General features: G+C 40.5%; 1 protein-coding gene across 1 annotated transcript in view; it reads left to right on the top strand.

Annotated features, from left to right (window-relative positions):
- The first annotated feature begins 2174 nt into the window (after positions 1-2174).
- The window catches only part of GYPC (glycophorin C (Gerbich blood group)), a 33339-nt gene continuing 13599 nt past the window's right edge, over positions 2175-21914 (top strand). Inside the window, exon 1 of the mRNA XM_053982304.1 lies at positions 2175-2322. Within this exon, the coding sequence (XP_053838279.1) occupies positions 2289-2322 (34 nt within the window). The 5' untranslated portion in view covers positions 2175-2288. The remainder of the gene's footprint in view (positions 2323-21914) is intronic.

Here is a 21914-nt window from a genome sequence, read left to right as displayed (position 1 = left end):
TCCCATTAATGATGAGTGGAAAAGGTCAGGCAGGTCTCTTTAATGGCCTATTTGAGAGCATTGGGAAATGGCTCTCTGATTTCTGGGAACCCCAGCCTATTCAATAAGCAAAGAAAGAAATCCCAAGAAAAGTGGAGATAACAACACATTAAAGGAGACTTTCCCATGTGATTTTGGACCTGCCAGAATCCCCCTACATAACTTGGATATAACTCTTCCAGTGATTTTGATGGTGGGGAGAGCAGCTTTAATAAGAACACAGACAGAAGCAGGAAGAGTTGCACAGAAGCGGAGGGGTTAAGCACCAGGACCTAACTGTGTATGCCATTTTGAGTCGTTTGCCACAAAATTGCTAAGATGGTCCAGGCCACTGGCTGCAACATAATAAAGCCATCATGACTACAATCCTTCACATCACCTGCAGCAGCTAGAGAACCTTTTCTCAATAGAAGTTCTGAAGTTTCTTAGGGATCACAGAATCATAGAATCATACAATGGTTTGGGTTAGATCATCTAGTTACAACCCTCCTGACATCTTACACTAAGTCAGGTTGCTGCAAGGCCACCCAGCTTGCCCTTGATCATGATAATAAAAGATTTAAATGTAAAAACTTCACATGACAACAAATCTCATGCCTCAGAACAGAAACCCCTTATTTTACCTGCACACATTGTGTTTCTTACACAGAAGAATCAGTAATCAAAAACAGGCCGATCAGTATTTTCATAGAGAAGCTATCAAGTGTAAATGAATGTCACGCTATGGAGCTGAAGCCAGTGCAGCAACGTCAGGAGTTTTTCCTATTATTTCAGTGTCTTTGTTTTGTGCCTTTGTGCTTTGCTCTATCACTAAATGTTCCAGAGCTCTCTACCACGAGCCCAGAGTGTGGAAATGCTGACTGAAGTAATTTACTGCATCCATATTCACAAACAAGCTATTAGTTACTGTTGGTATGTAAATAAGTCACTGTTCTTTCCATCCTATAGCTGTTAAATAAATACTGTGAGCCAAGTTCATGGCACTGATTTCTTGTAGGAGGTCACTGAGATGATTTCACAGAAATATCCTGTGACAATTTTGCAAAACAGGATGGTTTCAGCCTGAATTTCATTACTCTGTTTTTTTCCACTTCCAACCTGATTGTGACTGTGTTTCTGCTGTCACAGGCAGGCTGTTAATTCATCCTGACTTCATAACAGACACCAAGAAAATGGAAACTTTGTCCACTCTCCTTAGTGTTTAAGGCATATGCATTAAAAATTACTTGTATTCTCTATAGCCTGGAACTCCTAGTCCATGTCAGCTACAGACAGGCTGTGTATGCACACTTACAGTGACTACAAGCCACTGACTGCAGTACAGCATGCAGACGACCAAACAGATAGCTTTAAATGGCAGCTATATAAACAAGGCAGCTGGCACCCTAGTCCAGGCTGAAAAACTTGCAGTGGAGTAGGCAAATTAACCTCTGCAGCCCAATAAATGCATCTTATTTACAAATAACACCTGCCTGTACATTAAAACAAAAATACCAGGACTAGGGAGAAAGCAGGTGTCTCATCTTTATTTTACCACTGGCAAACTGGATCAGAGATTAAGTATTTTGCCAAAGGTGCCATAGGAAGCCTGTGTCAGTAACTGGAGGTGCTACAGCACAGGCTCCTCCTTGCTCTGAGCACAGTGTAGATTCATGGTACATGCTGATATAACTACTTTGACCCAATAAGTGCCATTCTCAATTTTCACCTGTTAAAAGGACAGAATCAGTCAGACTGTGAGGGTTAAGGGGGATGATGAGCAATGAAAACTGAAAGTTCTATTTTCAATCTTACCCACTAATGGTAGACATTTTAGGAAAGGGAGTCAGCAGCAAGTTTTGCACTTAAAAGTAATAACATCAACAGCAGTGGATAGGAGTTTGGGAAGTGGATTTAATAGGTGTGTCTAGATTTGGCTAAGAATGAAAAGAGCATTTTCTTTCCACTGGTTGCTGGCTAATAAAAGCAAAGGGGTGGAATACATCCAACTTGCAAAACTTGAATGCAGTTACTGCTATCTGCAAATGGGTGCCCCTCCCCGCTCATGTGAGCTACACAGGCAAAAGAGAATGACACATGTGCTGTTTCCTTTTCCAGTTGTAAAGGGGTCAGGAGCCAGGCAAGGAGAGCCCGAACAAGAGGAGCATTTTCCTGGGTTCGTCCAGCTGTTCTGTTCAATCCCGCCGTCAGTTCTGAGCAGGGAAGAGAGACTGTCAACACAAATAAGGCATTTTTCAAAGGCGTAAATTATGAGTTCCCAAAACAATACGACATCTCAACCACGTGAGTACCCTTACCCCCCCTCCCCCCTTACAATAAGAGTGCATTTATCAGTCCATCGCTTAAGGAACAGATTGTCTAATGCATTTCGTATGGGGGGAAAAAGAAAGGAATGCTTGAGATTAATCCTGAAGGAAAAAAAGTTGTGAAAAAGCTGTTTTCTTTCTTAATTCTTTGTGTTTGTGTGTGCGCATGTGTGAGGGAAGAACTGAAACAGGCTCTGCAAACTCTGGCTCCTGAATAGGACCACGCAAAGTTAATAACGTTTCCGCCTAAACCCCAGCTTAGAAAAGTTTCATTTGAATGTTTTTCCCTCCCCCCCCCCACCTTGAGGAATGAAGTTATAGAGCATTTTGAAAGCGTACTGACGCTTTTCTAAGATAGTAATGGTGCTGGCCAGCTTGCGTTTAAGAGTCTCAAGCTGTCTGTGTGTAACATGAGACTCAAGCCACAAACTGACAGTCTATATTTAAAGCCACAATGTGTTTCTGCTCCTGGAAATTTAGAAACATGGGCTTAAGGACAAGCAAATTGGTTCTTCAGCAAGAGAGGGTACAGGAGGGCAAGTCCTCTGTTTGCATAACTCTGCATATTTCAGTAAATTTTAAAAGCGAGAATTTGGCCTGAACAGTCAAGCGAGCACAGAGGCTCAGCTGCCCTATGGTAGTGTTCATTTTGGGGCAGTATTAAAAAGAAAGGTGAAGGAAAGGGGGTGGATTATGATTTGATAAGCTGTGAAAAACTCTTGAGTTTTTGGTGCTGCAATATATCTTTTTTTTTTTTCTTATGGTTTTAGTGTGATCTTTCTTGTTTTAATTCAAGAAAGTACGTTTGTTTTATTTTTAATAAATAAACTGCCAATAGCAGAATTGTTTGTCAGACCATGGTATCAGTAATGAAGGTAGAAAGTACAGACAGCCCTGCTGGGAGCAGCCTGCAATTCAGGGTTTGATCCAGATACTGTTATAAGGATATTTGTTCTGTATGGCTGTAGACAATGACAATGTTTCCCAAGCTTTGAATGAGACACGCTGATCCAGCAGAAAAGACACAGCAAGCAGAAGCTCTGGAATCTGAACCAGCAATTTCTAGTTACCCTTTAGTCCATTTTGCAGATTCTAACCAAGAAAGATTAGATGTTACCTTTATATTTTATTCTACTTCATTCTGCAGTTTAGAATGTTATATTTTGTTTTCTGTTATAGCCAGGAAAGATACAGGCAGGCTAATTCAGCATTCTGAGAGTTTGGGTTTGGCACAGATTGTGTAAATTACTGCTATTGGTGCTTTCCAAGCATGTCCAGGAGGGTGGTCATGACTCACTGAGGTTCTTCTTGTGTATTGTGAAATATCAACAAGGGTCCAGACTCAACTTGCATATTTAGTGACAAGCTTGGCCAAGTGACACATCCAGGACCAGCTCTACAGTTCTGAATACATTACAAACAGCCTCTCTGGCAGACCCAGGTTGTCAAACCCCACAGAAGTCCCTAGGGGGAAACCGGATGAGGAGTTAATGCCCCATGGGGCCTTTTGTTGCCTCATAAGGAAAAAAGACAGATGCATCGGGTTCTCCTGGGTTTTTTTCCAATATGTGGACAGGAATTCTCAACTTGAACTATTTTAAGATCACATGATTCTCTCCATGAAAATAAATTGCTAGCAATCCAGCTAGGACTATTCTAGCTGAAAAATAGTAATGATATATTGTCTTTGGTTGGGGGTTTTGGTTTTGTTTTGTTTTTTTGGTTTGCTTTGTTTTTTAATTAGATGGATAAAATTTATAGATTAGGAACAAAAGTTAAAGGGAAGTCTAATAGTACCATATTTCTGTATAATGCAAGTTTGGTGCATTGATAATGGTTGAGGTTTTGAGGGAAGTTCTTTGGGAAAAGGGTTTTATTTCCTATTAAAATTCCTGCTATTTTTGTAAGAAACAAGACAAGAAACTGAAAGTTCAGTGTATTGACAGGCACTGTGCAGCATGGACAGCAGATGTTTGCCAGAGAGGCAGAATAATTGGGAAAACAAATTTGCTTCATAGCCACACTGAAAATCTTTGAGATGGGTGTGAAAATGCTTAAAATAATCATCAAAAACTTTTTGATACATATCCTGAACATATTAATTTTTTGCTGAATACCTGCAGGTGAGACCACACAGCATCTGCCAACTGATGTAAACTGAACAGTGTTAAGTTACCTAATTGCACATGTACTTTGCTTATCTCCTTGTATTCACCCACGGCTGATAAGGAAATTTTATTCATTCTATAAATGCAGTATGATCTTGTCAATCCAAGGGGGAGCACGCACTGTTTCAGATTTTAAATATTCAACTCTGTGAAGGCTGTAAATGTATTCTGCCTCTCTATGGGGATGCTCCACCACCTCACCTTGGGCACTTCCCATGCCCAGCTCAGATATCCCCCAGATACCTGAGTGGGCTCTCTGTACACATAACAGAGGTGAGGGAGACAGTAACTCTGTGATGCATTTGCTTCCTGCTCAGATGAACAAGCATCAGATGAACATAGCTGCCTGACTTAACTATGAAACCTGAGGAACTACACAGGTTTGGCAGTCTCAATTCAGCTGGCAGCTTTTGCCCTCTTCCTGTTAGACTGCAGTGACCCTATTTTGAGGCAGTGGGACAGCTCAAATGAGGTGAAGAATTAGGACAATAAATGTCACCAAGTCAAAAGTTCAACCTGGGGAGGCAGTGATCTGTGCAAAGCCATCTTTTTGGGTCAAAAGTGTTCACCCCTTTGGAGAAGGTCCTCGGCAATTTACAGGATTTCATCTGTACCCAGCAGGCTGGGAATGTTTATGTGGAGTCTCTTATACTCCAAATGCCAGCTGTCAAAGAAGTTAGTGGTTAAGGAGAACTGTTTGTGGAGGCTTTTCTTCCTCATGACCCATCAACGGATAAGGTCCTCTTCCTGGAGGGATAGGGAAGCAGCGTGATGTGTGCAGTGCAGAAGAATTGGCCCAAAAGGAAACCAAGCAGCAAGGATGGTCCTCAGGCCATGCCCCAGCTGCAGAGGAAGGAAGAGGGTGAGGAAGAGGATGAAGCAAAGCCTTCTTGAGCTGTATGCACTCCCTCTGCATTGCCAGCTGTCCTCCAACAGTAACCCAGGCACTGCCCTGCTTAGGGAAGCAGAGTCTGGTGCTGCCTCTTTTTTACAAGCAGGAGGTCTTGGCTCCATCAGCCCAAGCTTCTCCACCTGCCCCGATGACAGAGGCTCTGGCAAAATGAGTCACATATGTGTGGGCTGTCCTCTCAGAGTGGCTGAGAGGTTCAAAGGTGGCTTCAGATAAAGGCAGAGTGACTTCTGGCTGTGAATGGGGAGTGTGGTTCTAGGAACAGCCTTTCCACATCTTCAACTCATAATGAGATATATTTCGGGGCTGCAAACTGGTTCTTTTGTATGTTCCTGGAGCAATACCACTTGTCTTTCACACAGGGCCTGTGAAAAGCCTTGAATGAACCCTTTAGGTTTTTAATCATGTTATTCACACCTTGGCAATATATGTGATTTCATTGCCCTTAATCAACAGAAGTGCTTGCCTGTGACAGTAAGTGATAAACAAAAACAGAGGCTATTGATTATGAAAATCTGGTCTTCACGGGTAAACCTGTGAGCATTTATACACAAGGAAACTTACAGATTATAACAACCTCTCATTTTTAGCACAGAAATCTCCAAACCTATCCTACAAGCATTTATGTAAATTGAATGTCTCTGCTTGTATGTTTGTTTCCCACCACTGTGCATACGAATTGGAAAGTTTGGCTTTATACCCCAGGGCTCTCCTGACACCCTCGTTGTCTGACATATTTATGTGAAAGTCTGGGAATTGAAAGGCTCGGAATGCACCTGAAATTTCAGTAATTAACAGCAGAAATGCTGGCAAACCACTGAACTGGAGGGAATAGGGAGGATGTCGATTCAAATAGGAGTCTGCTGTTTTAAAATACACAATTTTCAGCATTGCTGGGCATCATTAAAAAATACACAGTAGATGTTAAAGATTCAGGTTGTGGCTAGTTGTGTGCTTAAGCCTGTTAATATTATAGAATTATTAAATGTCTGCATCTCATTGCTGATACTGCTGCACCTTTCTTTCTAGGCTCTTGTGTAATATACCCTGTATCCATCACTATTCAAATGACTGAGTCCAATCAGCAAAGTCTTTTGTAAAACTGGCTTTCAGGACTGCATTGTCTAATGAAAGTCTATTTGTGTGTGTGCTCTGTGCAGTGCCTGTCTCTATTGTTGGGGAGGGATTTATGCTATTCCTATAGCATAAATTCAAGCCAAGAGAGGGATCTGATTGTGCTAGGTGCTGTACAGTCACCTCTTCTTCAAAAGTCTGGTAAAGAGGAGAGATTACAGGTGGGAGAGAAATGACCGCTCTCATGGACACTGCTAGTGAGGCGCTTTTAGCTGGGAAAAGCTGGGGAGGCAGGAGTTGGTTTGATTCCAGTAGATTTACTGGTGCAACAGCTCTGCTTCCCACTGCCTAATTTTGTAATGCATGCTCAGGAAAAAAATATAGCTCAGAAGTTATTTAGGAACTGGCCTGCTTGTTTCCCATAGAAAGATCAGAAAACCTTTGAAAACAGCATTTGACATGAGTAGGAGCTTTGTTTACAATTTTTTGCTTCAAAAACAATTTGTGATAGAAAATGCACGAAAAGCCCAGATGCCACAGTGACAAGAATATAGGAACACCTTAGGAGGGCAAGGATTCGGGCAGCAGACAATTGTGTTTTACTTCCTTAATTTTCTAAGTCAGATGAATTTGACAGCATTACCCCAGAAATGAGTAGATGAAAAATTCACCAGCTGCCAAACATTCTGAAAAAGTACTTAGAGAATGGAGAAAAGTGTCACTTGGAGAAATCAGGGTTTGTTTGCCAATTTATGAACATGAATGGAGGAAAGGCCTCCCTTCCCCAGATAATTTATTTGTAACTGATAACTGCATCAAGTACCAACACTGCAATGCTGTAACAACAGACATGCACCTCATAATTTGACACTGAAATAAGATCTGGACTCCTCTGTTTCTTGAAGAGTCAGCACAATCTAATTCACACCAGATTCCTATCTCTGCTATGTTAGCATGGAAATCAAATGCACTGCCTGTGCTAAACTGATCCCCTATTGCAGATGTACCTTGCACGTGTAGTTTCACCAATGAGACAGCTGGCTAAGTGATTTTCCTCTTAATTAATCATCTCATATGCAAAAGATGCCAGTTTCTCATATCTTCTTCTCTTCTGACATATGTTTCACCACAGGGTTCTTCCTGATGAAGCAGAAAACTTCACTAAAAATCTCAATGGGTTAAACTTGTTCTGCTCCATTGGAGTTTTAAAGAGATTTTTCTTTCCTTTCCTCTGCCTCTCTTTTTCATCTTAAGAGGGAAAAAAAGAATTCAGTTATTTCATGAGGGTCTCTACCTCTTTTTTCTCCAGATAAGCCCTGAAACTGAGTTAAGCTTTTTATCAGTAAGTTGCAGGGGGGCATTTGAACACACCCTGAGACAGTTCTTTGTTATTGTGAGTGACAAATGCCTATTTTACTGGGGACTACATATTTAAAATATCTAGGTTTATGAGGCAGTCCACACCATACAGGACATGTGTGACAAGTTCATAGCCATACAGAATCAGACATCAAATCCTTATATATGTGTAGGTGTTTACAGTTGTGAGCAGAGACTCTTTTAGTAACACCAAACCTAGAAAACGAGTTTGAATTCTGTCTGTTCACATATATATACACACCCAGAGTGTAAGTATATACAATATACCTTATATCTGTATGCATACATACACAAAGACATGACTATTTATACCCACCATCCTTTCCACTACTTATATGGCTTCGTTTGTTCAGTTTTATATTCCTCTTCTAGCTCATCTGCTCTGGGAGAATTTGGTAGTTGCATCTTTAGGACAGTTTTCTAGAAACGCTGATCATATTAGTGTATTCATACCAAAATTAAAGTTATTCTTCAAAAAAACTACCCTCCTTTGAAAACAAAATACTTATACAAGAATCAATTCAATCATGTTACATAATTCTGTGACCCCCCCTCAAACAGTTGAGAAGATTAATTAATGCTGGAAGAGATTTTACAGAACTGTTATTCCAGATTAACCTTTTTTTTGGTAGGCAAACTTCTCTGTTGTTCATCTCATTTTCTTTGAAAAGTGTTCTTACTAAGACAAAAGATGCTTCGTGTCTGCTAATTGGATGTCTCAAAAATTTCAGTCACTTAAGAAGGGATGAAAAAGCAGGTCTTTATGGCTGACTTTAGATAAACCAAATAATCCTTAGGTGAGACAAATAAACCACAAATCACTTAAACACAAGTGATTAAAGAGTTTCTTGTATGAATGAGTAAAGGGAAAAATATTTCTACTGGATGGTGAAGAGTTACCATAAAAATGTAGTCATCCAAGAGTTCAGGAAACTTGTGTACATTTTCAGAAATTCTGATGTTTAAAATGATATGCTGGATTTTTCTATTTTATTTCTGTCTTCTAGAATATATTGTTGACTTCTGCTTTCAGGATTTTCTTAGCATGTATTAGGCCTAGAAGTTTACCAATTTTTTATTAAATAGTCTAGTCTTTTATTTCCTGAAACTTTATAAGCAGCACTCATGAGCTACTTGAGGTTGCTTTTCTAACTGTCAATGGTTCATGCAAGTGTAAAGAGCACATTCCCAGTCCCATCCAACAAAGCAAGCAGGAAATTAAATCCTTGATACATCTGTGGCCTCTCTCACACCTGCTCTCTCATATTGTCTAGTTCAGATATCTTCTGCACCTCCTAATCTTACCTGTCTGTCCCTTTCTTAGCCCACAAGTAAATGGTCGTCTCTGAACATTTGAGAGACACACAGGTCCCAGCTGTTAAACGCCATTTCCCCCTTTCTCTCAAGGACCCTCCACAGTCCTGCCAGTGGGAAGGAAGAGGAGAACAGGTCAGGAAGACGTAGATCTTTCCCTGTCACCATCTGGGCTGAGGCTTTGTTTCCTTTGGGAGTTACCCTCTCTTCCACTCTCCCTCTTCTCTATTGATTTCTCTTTGCTCTCTCATCTTCACAGCTTGCTATGAAAAAACACCTCCCCTCTGCAGATCTTTCCTGTCATCACATAGCAATTTTTATTTATAACTGATGCTTTTTACATTCTGAATGACACGACTGGGAGAGATGATGATTGTCTGTCTCTCTTGAATTTCCATAATTATGTCAATGGCCTTTGATTTTTGGACTCTATTGCATAAAAATCCATTTTTCTCCACACTGAACTCATAGGGACTTTTTTTTTTTTTTTGGCTTAAAGAAGCTATGCTACCAGTTACTAATGGCAATTAAGCCCTTGGTGGAAAGAGGGGCTATACACAAAATTAGGCTGTATCTCTCTCTACAGAAAACCCTGCATAACATGCTGAGTACACTAGGAAACAAATTTGCAGTTGGGAACCAAGTTCCAGCTTCCCCTTTGCTTTGGGAAAAAAGGCAAAACCTTTTGCAAAACCACTCCATATGCTCTGAACACTGTCACTTTTCCTGTTACTCAACCTATCCCTGCTCCAGTCATGAAGAAGAGCAGAGTGAACAACTTCTGCTAACATCACCAAAGCCAAGAAGAACCTTGCTTCTTAATCACCAGGTCAGGGAGAGGAAGGCCAGGTTGGCTGGGACTTTGAAAAACATAGTCTAGTGGAAGATGTTGCTGACCATGAGGGTGTGGTTGGAAACAGAAGGTCTTTAAGGCCCCTTTCAACCCAACCCATACCATGATTATATGATCCAAAGGGGGCTTGGTAGGTCCTTCTTGTGAAGGCTGTGTCCACCTAAGTTGAAGAAATGAATTCTTTTGAAACCTTGCTGATTGCCTTTGGCACTTTACCATCTCCCACTAAGAGCTGTCTACTCATCATACCTACAGCTCAAGCTGTAGGTAGGGACTGGACCCATGAGCATCCTTTAAAAAGTGAAAAATCCCCCTCTATCTTACCTTTTCTATAACTGAATGGATCTGGTTCCTCACAACACCTCTTCCCAAGTCAACCATCCCACACCCTGACGCAAGAACCCAGATCTGATTTGTATTTGCTGTACAGGGGACAATTTGAAATTACTACAAATCCAAGCCATTACCACAAGGGTAGTGACACATCACCACATGGCATGGTGAGAGATGGAAAAGATGGTGTTATGCAACCCCCAAAAGAAGCCGTTTTTTTCCATACCCTTGGTTATCTGAGTCTTTCCTCTGTCTCCAATTCTCCAATTAATGTCTCCTTCCTACTCATGATTAATAGCAAGATTTCCACTCACATCCTTCCCATTTCCTCTTGACAAAATACAGTCTTCTTCATTGCAAAAGTGCATCCTTTTTCCTTTGCTTAGTCTGTAAATTTCTCAGGGCAGAATGATCTCTCCCTCCATCTCCTTTCTAAACAAGAATCACCAAATAATTATTTGACACTTTGGTGCTCATGTGACGCTGACCACATCTGTCTTCTCAAGTTACCTCATCAAGTTGCTGATTCTGGATGTATTTCAGCCTCCTGAAGCACAAAGATAAAATGCAAAAAACAACCTTAGGTATGACATCAACCGGTAATGCATATCAAGCTGGAAGGACTTTAGGGCTTTCTCCTTGAAAATATTTTTCCCCTAAACACATTTATTTGTATTCTCTGAGATAGTCTCTAGACTGTGAAGATCAAAGAGAGCTGGAAATCCAGCAGGGTTTTTAAGTGCATTAAAGGTACCGTGTTTCAAAGCCACATGCCTGAACATTTAAGCACCATGGAAGAAATGAAATAGCAGGTGGTAATACATGTAAACATGATTGTTCTAATCTTAATACTTTCCAATTTGTCAAAGCCTGTGTGAGAAAGAGCCAAAATAAAGGAAGCTGTGGGCACATGCAGACACATATGAGAGCATAAAACCCAAGGACACCAGCCAGCTTTGGGTTTTTCCTTTCAGCCACATTTCTGATCTTGTAAGTCATTTACAGTAACAAGGATGTGTATTTACCAGACTTATGTGGAACCTGGCAAATCTAAGCATGGAGTGCTTCTTGAGAGATTTGAATACAGAAATGTAATTCTCTGCTGCACTTCTTTTTGCTGAGGTAAAAAATATAAAATGCCATCCACTATAAAACAGTGGCATATTGTAAATGTCTGCATATTATGAATATATATAGAGACAGTCTGTAATGTACCTCATTTAGCAACTGAGACATTATATAAATATTTTCAGGTGCTTTCACAGAGTCAAAGTGAGACAAAATGAGACTATTTTTCTTTTTATTACTCCTAAAGAGATGAGAAAATATTAACAACTGGTGTCCACCAGATCTAACCCTTTCCTATCATAAATTTTTGTGCATGTTTTCTGTACAGCTCTAGCTGTAAGTTGAAAACTTCATCAAGATCACCTAAGATCCTGGCCTGTAAACAAATACTCAACTATTTGTGTGTCCTTCCCGTTTCTGCAGAGTTTCTCAGGAAATGCCTTACTTACTGCAAGCTGCCATTGCAGCGCTGAAATCTGTTGTTGAGATAATTGTACCCCAGAACTTGAGATTGATCATGTTGATTTTTCTGGACTTTGTATCAGAATTTGCTGATTTCAGATCTTAAGTTTTTAATACTACTCTGCTTCAGATGCCTTGGTTTAGCTCACAGCAGACTCGTCTACTATCACCACAGATTTTATTGAAGTCAAAGTGATTTATCAATGGTAACTAGAACCCTTGTAGGAAACACTATTGAAGACTGGGGGTAGTGGGGAGCAAATAAAGATAAACTGATCCTGTATGCTCCCAAAGAAAACCTCCTGATGATTCAAGGTTCTTGCACATTAAGAAAAGATGTCTGTGGCTCCTGAGCTCATTCCCCCTGTGGATTAATGATCCATAAGGGATTCTTTGTACCAAGGAGGAGTAAATCACCCCTCCTGCTTTTGGCAGACAGGAACATAACTGGGGAGATAAATGCTTTTACATTTCTCAGAACTTTGCTGTTGCTCCTGGGTAAAAGATTTCCCTTCTGGAATCCATTAAAATCTGTGAATCTCAGACAAAGACTCTTCTTCCTCCTCCCACATTCCGTGTGAGATGCTTAATCTCAGCATCCTGGGGACATAACCATTTGTGAGCTGGAAATAGAGCATGAGCTGAGCCCTTCTGCTCTCAAGGTACCTTCTCTGGCTTCCTTTGCTTGCAATGAATGAAACCTTTCATTTCTACAGCCTCTGACTTATGTCAGAAAGTTCATGACTGAATGGAGCAAACAATGGGTTGGCAGAGAAGTATGAAACTCTTTAAAATGTGGCATTGCTTGATAAATAAAGATCACCTTTAAACACAGGGGAGAAAGTGAGATGAGGTACAGCTGCATGACACTGTTTTTAAGAAAAAAATGCAGCCTGGATTTTTCCTCCCTATTCCTCTCAAAGAATTGCATTTCCTTTAAGGAAAAGGTCATGCCTTCTTTCCCAGGCTGCTACAAGCCTTCCCCAGACAGGAAGCATATCCTGTGTCCTGTTTTCTCCAGAGTTCAGTAGCAGAGCAGTCAGGAGTGTAACTTCCACGCTGCTGCTCACACTGTGCTGTTTTTAAGTGACCTGAGTACCAAATCTCTGGCTGAATCTTTCCCCCCTCAATCGTGGTGCAGCCCCAGGGCCTTGCAAAGCTGGCAGCTGCTGAAGATGGCCAGAGGGAGAAATACAAGATCCTCCCTTTTTGAGGTCTGGATGGTTGTTTTTGTCAGATATGAAAGTGCAGCAGTCACTGGGGGGAGATGTGGGAGGGTGAAAAGCACATGTTCTATAATTGAAGATCGTGTCTGTGTTTTATTCCAGAAGAGAGGGGTATATTTTCTTCACTGAATGAGAAAAAGAGACTTGGAAACCGTAACAGGTAGCACATGCCATTTTCCACCCAAGTGATTTACTTCACAGCTCACACCTGAGAAGAAGCTGGGGATCAACCCTCCCCAGTCATGCCCTGCTGCCTGCAGCACAGAGCAAGGTCCAGGACCTGTGGGTGGCCAAGGGAAGTTTGCCAGGGAAATACGGATAAATGTGGGTGTTCAGCTTTGCAATTGATTTTGTTTTCCACTACTTGGCACTTTAGGGCACCAGCTTGCTGTCTGTGGACATGAGCATCCATATCCCTTAGAGGATAATTTCCTCCCACTCCTCCCTCCACTGAAAATATCCTTGGTGGGAGGAGATGTAGCAAGAAATGCAAACTCTGTCCCTTAACAGACACAAAGCCATGGCATGTCAGCTGTGGCCGAGCGTCATATGTCTCTCCAGACTCCCAGGGCCACACACATCTGTCTTTTCCATTCCCCAGCCTTGCTGGGATATTTCCAATCCATCTTCTAGCTAATGGGATTTGGTACCAATTTTCCCTGTCCTTTGTTTCACTGTCATTGCACGATGAAGTGATTTTGTAGCATTACCAGAGCTGCCTGTGTGTCTCCCTTAGCTCTCACCACCTGTTAGGTTACACCAGCATTAGGAAAAGAGACTTCCTTTCCCAGGGACGATGCCACCTCTTCCCATCTGCTACAGAATCCATGACAAGTGATGGCTAATGTGGGTTTGATCCTGATGGTGCTGGGTTTTCTTGACTGACCAGGACTTAAAATCTTTTTAATCTCTGCCCATGGAAGTGCTGCATGGAGCTGATGGGCTGTCTTACCCACTAGAGCCAGTAGCAGATGCTTAATGGAGAGTTAAAGCACAGGCCGACCACCAAGGGATCTGACGAATGGGAAAGTTTTGAGCCAGAATTAGTAATTCAGTGTTTAAATGGGTGCCTTGGGGTGTAAAAGCTTTTGCATTTACCAGAGTTTCTCATATGAAGTACTTTAACCTTCTGCTCACATCCACACTCAGCACTTGGTGGGAATGAACCTTGTCTGCCGCTCTTCTTGAACGAGGTCTTTCAACTTGTAGTTGAAAGAATTCAACCTTTGAAGCTCAGCATTACTGAGTGCACAGCTGGTGGCAGGGAGCAGGGAACTCCTCTGTCCAGTTCTCCAAGGTAACTCCAGTGCCTGCAGGGGTGTGTGACCATGACTTTATCATTTTGTCCCCTCCATCTGTGCAGCAGCTGCCCACCCCAGCAATGATAAAGGCTTTTGTCTGAAGCCAGCTGTGCAACCCAGCACAGCACAAAGGTGCTGGTAAGCCTAGCCCCTCTCTTGGAATGCAGCCAGGGCAGGGAACATCTCTGCCACCCCTTCTTCCCTCCTCATTAAGCGGACCTCCTGCCTCTCAGGCAAAAATATCCAGTGTAAGGTCTTTAAGAGTTAAAGCCAGACTGCTGTGTATGACCCTTCTTTACAAAGCATGTGCATCTCCTAGGGAGCTCGTCTTGCTGACTGTCTCCTAAAGGGACTCTCAAGAGCAAAGAAGCTAGAAGGACAATCCTCAGAGCTCCTGCCTGTGTGTTTAACACTCATGGGTGTAGCAGGGGAACAGGGAAAGACTACCACGTCTTGTGAAAAGAGCCTGATGGATTTGGAAAAACAGACATTCAGGCCTTGTGGAAGAAGGAATTAAAATTGACAGAGAGGCTTGTAAAGCTGGGGCCTGAGGCCTGTTTTATCAACTCCTTTAAGTTTTCTATTTGATTTATACAGACAGAACCAAAAATATGCAAAAAGGAAGTGGGCTTTACTCCTCTCTTGTAGTAGATACATACTTGTGTCCAAGCCTTGCCATGGCATGAAGCACAGCACAGCTCCCCCTGAAATAAACTGCAGCCCACACATATCTCAGGGTGGAACTTGGCTCTTAAACAAAATTTAATGGGAGTCTGCTCTGGCTGAACTCTACTTATGACTTCATATTTTCCAGGGCTGTGCTACTGCAGTTGGCTTGTTCATTTTTCTTTCTTTTTTTTTTTTTTTTTCATTCTCTGTATAGTAATAGGTGTTTCAGTGGGATAACTTGACCTTATGAGACTGTTCCAAAGCATACTTCTCTGGAGGCAGTGATAAATAGTTTTGCTATATTATGAAAGTGCTTTGAGAAATTTGCAGGCTGTCTCATGACTTCTTGAGAAGGCAGACTTCTGCAACCTGTTAGGCAGCATCAACTGGTGAATTAAACTAGTAAGTTGGAAAGCAGAGAAAGTGGACAGAGGCTATATATTATGTTTCTGGCTTGATTCTATCATGTTTCTCATACTCATAAACTTGAGTTTTCAAAACTTTTACCATCAGCCCAACTGAGCAGGTGGAATGTGTGAGAGAAGTGATTTCAAAGGAAGCAGAAGCAGTTCAGCAGTGAGAGCTCTTGCAAATCCCACCTTGGATGTGAAGCACTTGGTGTTTCACTTGGTGTGTTGGGAAAGTGCCCTGCTTTGAGCCAGTAGGGCAGCAGTGGCTGCTGCTGCTGCTTGGCCACAGAGCCCCATGGCTGCCGATGCATCTGTGGAGGAGCAGCACCTCTGAAGGAAGAATGGCACAGGGAAACAGCTCTGCCCTAGGGTCCCAATCTGACAGCTGAGAGAGGGGCCTGAATTCTTAGTGCATTCCAATATAATTTTACATAGGAAATGCCAAGCCCTGCTTTTTCCATGGCCTTCTAGAGCTACTGTACTTCAAAGGAGTCACTGGACTCTGAATGACTGGAGTTCTCTGCTCTGCTCAGAGCACTCTAGAAAAGAAGTCTCCAGCTTTAACCAGCTGCTTTTCTCTTTATGCTTTTCTTCTGGGGAACTTGTTTTTCCTGCATGTAAATTTATGATGTATTTCAACCACTCCACTCAATGCACAAAGAGCATTCCTGCTTTTTGCCCTCCGTGTCTGCACCTAGCAAACCACTCCCGGTTTGACAGTCAGACTACAGATTGACTTGGATCAATTTGCCAATAAGTAAATAGTCCTCTAAGTAAACAGTAAATATGAGTAAATAAACAAATATTAAATGGGGAAAGGGGCTTTCCTTTTTGTGAGCTGGTTTTCTGCTTGGAAGGAAAATGTTTAGGAACAAGAATGCCCTTTACTGCAGGAATGTAGTAGCCAGCTCAAATCACAACAATTCACTGTCAGCTTTCCTCCATGGATATTTCATACACTTGGAGCAGTCCAAAGGCTTTACAGTAAGTGAAAAATATGTTGATCAGAGAAGTACCATAGCAAGCATTTGTTGCTATTGAAAACTACTAGACCATATTTCTTTGCTTAATGATACACATTAATCCTCCATTGAAATTTCCAGGGCTGTTCAAGCTGAATCTGGATAAAGATTTAAAATACAGTCCAAACTATAAAAATGTAGCATTCTGACTTAAAAAAGGAGCTGGAAAAAAAGTCTCAGCAATGTTTCTTTGTTTTTTCCTTTGCTGTTTAAACTACTAAGGATGTCATCTACCAGCTTTGAAATGGTTTCAAAAACATGGCATTTTTTTAATTGACCAGAATATGAATATTATCCAAGTACCCACTGCTACTTCTGTTTTCAGTCCAGTTTCCTAATGAAATGAGTCTTATGTGTTCCTGCTGTCTATCTGTCTGCCTAGTCATCTGTTCATCCATCTGCCAGTTCTCATCAAGAACTTTTGGGTCCACTGACCAGTCTCAACCAGATTTGAAAGAGAAACAAGAGCCTTGGAAATTATTGTAATTTACCATGTTGCATGAAAGTCAACACTGTTTACAGACAGCCATTCAGGTGAACAGTAAAAAGGACTCCTTATTAGAAGATTAAACTAAATTAAGTTCTTTCCTACTTAAGAATGTAGCAGCATCAAGTTTTGGCATGATTAGTTTCCTTCCATAAACATGACTCCAACTTAACAGGCAAAACACAGAGGGTAAGACCCCATTTAAGCACCTACAGGAGATATCAGGCCCTTCTGACCAGGGCATGTTGAAAGCTCTGCCAAAAAAATTGGGTCTCACTACCTCATAGCGAGATTAAGCCCTCAGCACAAGCTTTGGAAAGGGATGGTTAAGCGGTGGTAACAATAATGTTTGGGATTTATTTTCCCTAATTATAGACTCTAGAAATCTAGGCTTCTTTAAGCTATTCTAAGTTTGCTTATTGGTTGATGGGAAGCAAATTCCCACACCATACTTTAGGATTCACCACTCTTTGTGGAGGCTGAATAGATCTTGCAAGAAGGCATGTCAGAACAGAACAGAACAGAACAGCTCGAGTTGGAAGAGACACACAGCTATCATCTCGACCAACTGCCTATTAGTGTCCTCCTGCAGCACCTGTGGAGACAGCTGAGATCACACAGACTCCTTTCCAGCAGTCAAACATCTCATCAGGCTGGTTATTAGCCTCCCACCTACATGGTCCTTGACATTCATCTCACATTAGGAGACAGGAACATTAGCAACAGACCATTAATGAATTTTACAACAATATAATTCTGTGCTGAAAAACATTCAGTATATGGCTTCAGTGCAGGTCTTTTCATGCTTAGCTCTGTTAATATGTTCAATATGCTATTTTCCAAATAATTCCAGACAGTTGTCCAAAATTAATACACAAACGATTCTTTTTCCTTTTTTCCCAACAATGTCTAGAATAGCTCAGATGAGTGATAGATGGTAAAGAAGTTTTGCTAAAATTCCTCCTCTCTGTTCAGACATCTTGAACTGGTGCGTAAATGCTTTTCAGATAATAACGTGGCCTTTGTCTTTAGATCAAATATGCAAAAGAAATCTGCATATTCATTGAAGAAACTTTGGGAAATAAGAAATATTGTTGCCCTGAGCTATTTACCTTGCAAGTTTCTAAGGTGTTTCAATATGTTTTATTTTCTTTGTTTAATATGCTCAATATTCAAAGCATTTGGAAGATTGTTTCCACTACAGATATCTCCATTAATAATATTAATCTCGTCTGTGCTCCAGGAAAGATCTCTGTGTCCCTGAAGAACATATGCTAAACAACCTGACATTTCCACTTTCAACGCACAGTAGACAGTGCCTTAGGCAAGCACTGCTGTATGAGCTGGATGGAGCTGAATACAATTCATATCAAATAAGCCAGGGGATGGAGTACAGAGAACTCCTATTTCTGAGAATTATCACCTGTTGGACTGCTTTGCTACAAAATATTGACAGTGGGAATGAGCATAAATGAAGAAACGTGCCCATGTTGAGAAAATTATTCTACTTTTCTAAGGATAGGAGCCTGGTGCTACAGTCTTTGAACTCTTACAATATTATCAGGCTTTCACCAGTTTCCAGGTGGTTTCTAGGTGACATTCTGTGTAGTTTGATCATATAATCTTTAGTTTAAGCACAAAGTCAAGCTTTTTCATCTCAATGAGAAATAGACATTTATCAGCCTCAATAGAATAATGACCATGTTTCTATCTCAGCATGTCTGTGTCCATTAAAACTAGTTTTCTGCCAGCAAAAGAGTCAGTGAAACACTCTTGCTTTTGGATCTATGTCCCCTAAATCCCACCCCCAGTATGCAGAGGCTCCCTCCTTCAGCAGCTCCGCATGGGGAGGGGGAGCTGCAGGGCCTCTGGATCTATGTGCCTGATGGCTGGAAAGCTCATGGTTACCAGACAACTGACTGCTGCTAAACAGAGCTTAAAAATGCTGAGTCCTCGCTGCCTTTCCTTTTGTGCTGAGCTACTCTGGTCTCCCTTTTCTCTCCAGTCTGCAGTTTTCACGAAAATTTAACCAGTCCTTATCTTTGCTTGCTTTTCCTTTAAAAACAGTTGGAGTTGAATAATGGAGTCAAAATTTGTGAAGGATAAAAGGACAGTCAGGCAGATAGCAGGAACAGAGAAAATTAGTGCAAAAATGCTGTTGAATGTATTTGATGTTTCAAATGTTTCAAATTCTAGCAAGTAGTTCTGACTTAGTTGTCTTAAAAGACTTAACTGTCTTAGTTAAGGGGACTAATTTTAACTAATGTTTGTCTTAGTGCCAAATCCATAAATGCTTAGTGCCATGTCCATAAAAGAGGGTATGTTTCAAATGTAAGCCAAAACCTAATCTTTAGAAGTTATTTCAGTCATAAAATCAAGCACAACAACATTAAGAAACAGAGATCAGCTTATCCTCTTACGAAACAATTAAAAGGCTTGAGAGCCAGGTCTGAGGCTGCTAGACCTGTTAGGTACAAATTAAAAACTTGTCTTGGTAAATAATTACAAGCAGTTTAGCAGTTAAGTTGTCTTACTGCTTCATGCAACCACTTACACAAGGGACTGGGAAGGAATAATCACTTACTCCAAGATTTCTTGGCCTCTGACTGTTCACTAAAAGGTTCTAACTCAAATTTTTATGCTTATGTTTTTAACAGGAAAGGTTTGGATCAATGGGATATGCTGTTTTCATGAACTGTTTCTTGAGAATTATAAGATAAATATCAGCTACAGGTTGTGAGATGGGGTTTCACTATGTCGGTGGTGAGCTGCTTGGATTACCTATGGTCATCTGCAACATTTGCAATGATTAATCAGTTAAGCCAGCAACTCCTGTCTATTCAGCTTTGACCTCAGTGAAGGAGCAAATGACTGGTTTGTTCCCATTTTAGTTCAACAAAAAATGAATAGAACTTAAAATTTCCTTGGAGGAAAGTCAGGCAGAAATTATCAAGAATCATCAGAATCACTGGATATTTAGTGTTTCTTTCAAAACCTCCTCAATTATAAAGCCTTCAAAAAGAGTACTCTGCTCTGATGAAGTAGGAAAAGGTGGGAGGAGGAGAGGCAAAGGCAGGAAAATATCCTGATCATGGACTGTTTGTGACAGATTGATTCATACTCCATTTGTCACTCCTTCCTCAATGAAACAATTCCAGGTCCATTTATCTTCATGTTGTATATGAGCTGGCTTTGACAGCTATAGAGGAAAACTGTAAATGATGGCTTGGTTACATTAACCTATTTCCATGGAAAAGTAAGGAAATTTTGCAGTGATGTAACTCTACATATGAAACAGACAAAATAGGACACAACTTCCAAATTGCCACCTGCAGCATTTTTTCAATAGATTGGACCTTCTTCCAGGTTCTCACACTTCATGCAACTTTGTATGATAAGAAGGCAACATTTGGTCTTCAGACATTGAGCAGCTTTCCCATAGGAGCACAGCAAAAACTGGTCAGTCACTGCAACATTTATAGTACTTCTAAGGGGTCATTTGACAATTTTAATACTCTTGCCAGACGGACTTAATTGCCATCAGAATTTGTGGCAATTCTCAGGGTTCAGCAACCCTTAGCAATGAAGTGAAAGTATCCAGTTACTTCAAACTAAAAAAAAAAAAAACCAGTAAGTCGTTCAAACTGTTCAAAGTGAAAGGGGAATTTGAGGGCACTGTCAGTTCTTTTTCAGTTCTTTTGGGGGATAAAGAGAAAAGTTAGTTTAAAAAAATCTGTATGTTTTTTTAGTTTGTGTAATGCTTTAAAACATTTTCTTATATTTTTAAATTGGTTATGTGGTTTTTATTTCAAAATATAGAATATCTGTTCCTTTTAAAACATCTTTATTAATTTTAACCTAAAATAGTTTCCCAAATTTCATTAATATTTTCTCCTTTTCCCTCTTATCATTAAGGGATATCATATGATTACTTTTTGACAAGATGACTTTTGTCTATCTCTCCATCTCTGATTTTCCCCAAGACCCAATGGCAATTCAGCTTCACAAAAGAAGGAGAAACTGTGTGAGTGAAGCCATTACTTCCACAAATATTGTAAAACATATTTTCTCTTATTTACTTCATAACTTTCTAGAATGGTGAAAAACTATTTTGCTAACACTGTACACTAGAATCAAATGAGATTAAAATTATGTGACAATCTAATTAAACTAATGTGATAATTGCTTTTTATCCTATGTTACAAAGTGTCAAAAAATCTTGAACAGACCTTTATTTGAATGAAACTGTACTTAGTCTGTTTAGAATTAATGACAAAGTGCTTGTTAGCTGGGATAGCAAAAGAATTGGGCCCAGAGCATTTTAATTTTGTAGGTATTTTTAATCTTCAAGATGCAACTTACATTTTCAACACAGTCCATTTACTTGTCCAAAAGATCATGTGATTGTTGTAGCTATATGACACCATTATTTTCCTTATAATAATTTAGTATACAAGTGGCAGCCAAATTATTCTGTCTCTTTTCCAGATTGACAGATGAGAAACTGTTCCTTAATTTTGAAAGAGCAGCCTTAATGTGTTTCATAGTCTAATGGGAGATGGTGATGACTTTTTCAGCCGAATATGTCAAATTGATGGGTTCAGGCTGATGACCCTTCGGGACAAGAGATGCCAGCTCTGGCAGTGCACTGCACACTTACTGGCAAATATTAAAATAGGTAATGAATTTTTTTTTCATTCAGAATGGCCTCAGTGTGATGCATCTGATATTGTAACAGGCCAGAGAGCAGCTTGAGCAATTAACATATTTCTAACATGAAGTTTTCAGAAGTTGGTTCGACTCATTTTTACAGATACAGCTGCAGTGAACCAGTTCTAACTATAGCTTGTAAATTAAATTGGTGTGCTAAGGTTAATAGATTAATGATTTTC

The sequence above is a fragment of the Vidua macroura genome, chromosome 7 (genome assembly GCF_024509145.1).
Source record: "Vidua macroura isolate BioBank_ID:100142 chromosome 7, ASM2450914v1, whole genome shotgun sequence".
Taxonomy (NCBI): domain Eukaryota; kingdom Metazoa; phylum Chordata; class Aves; order Passeriformes; family Viduidae; genus Vidua; species Vidua macroura.
The sequence above is the reverse complement of the archived record's forward strand: the minus strand, read 5'-3'. Positions and strand labels throughout refer to the sequence as shown.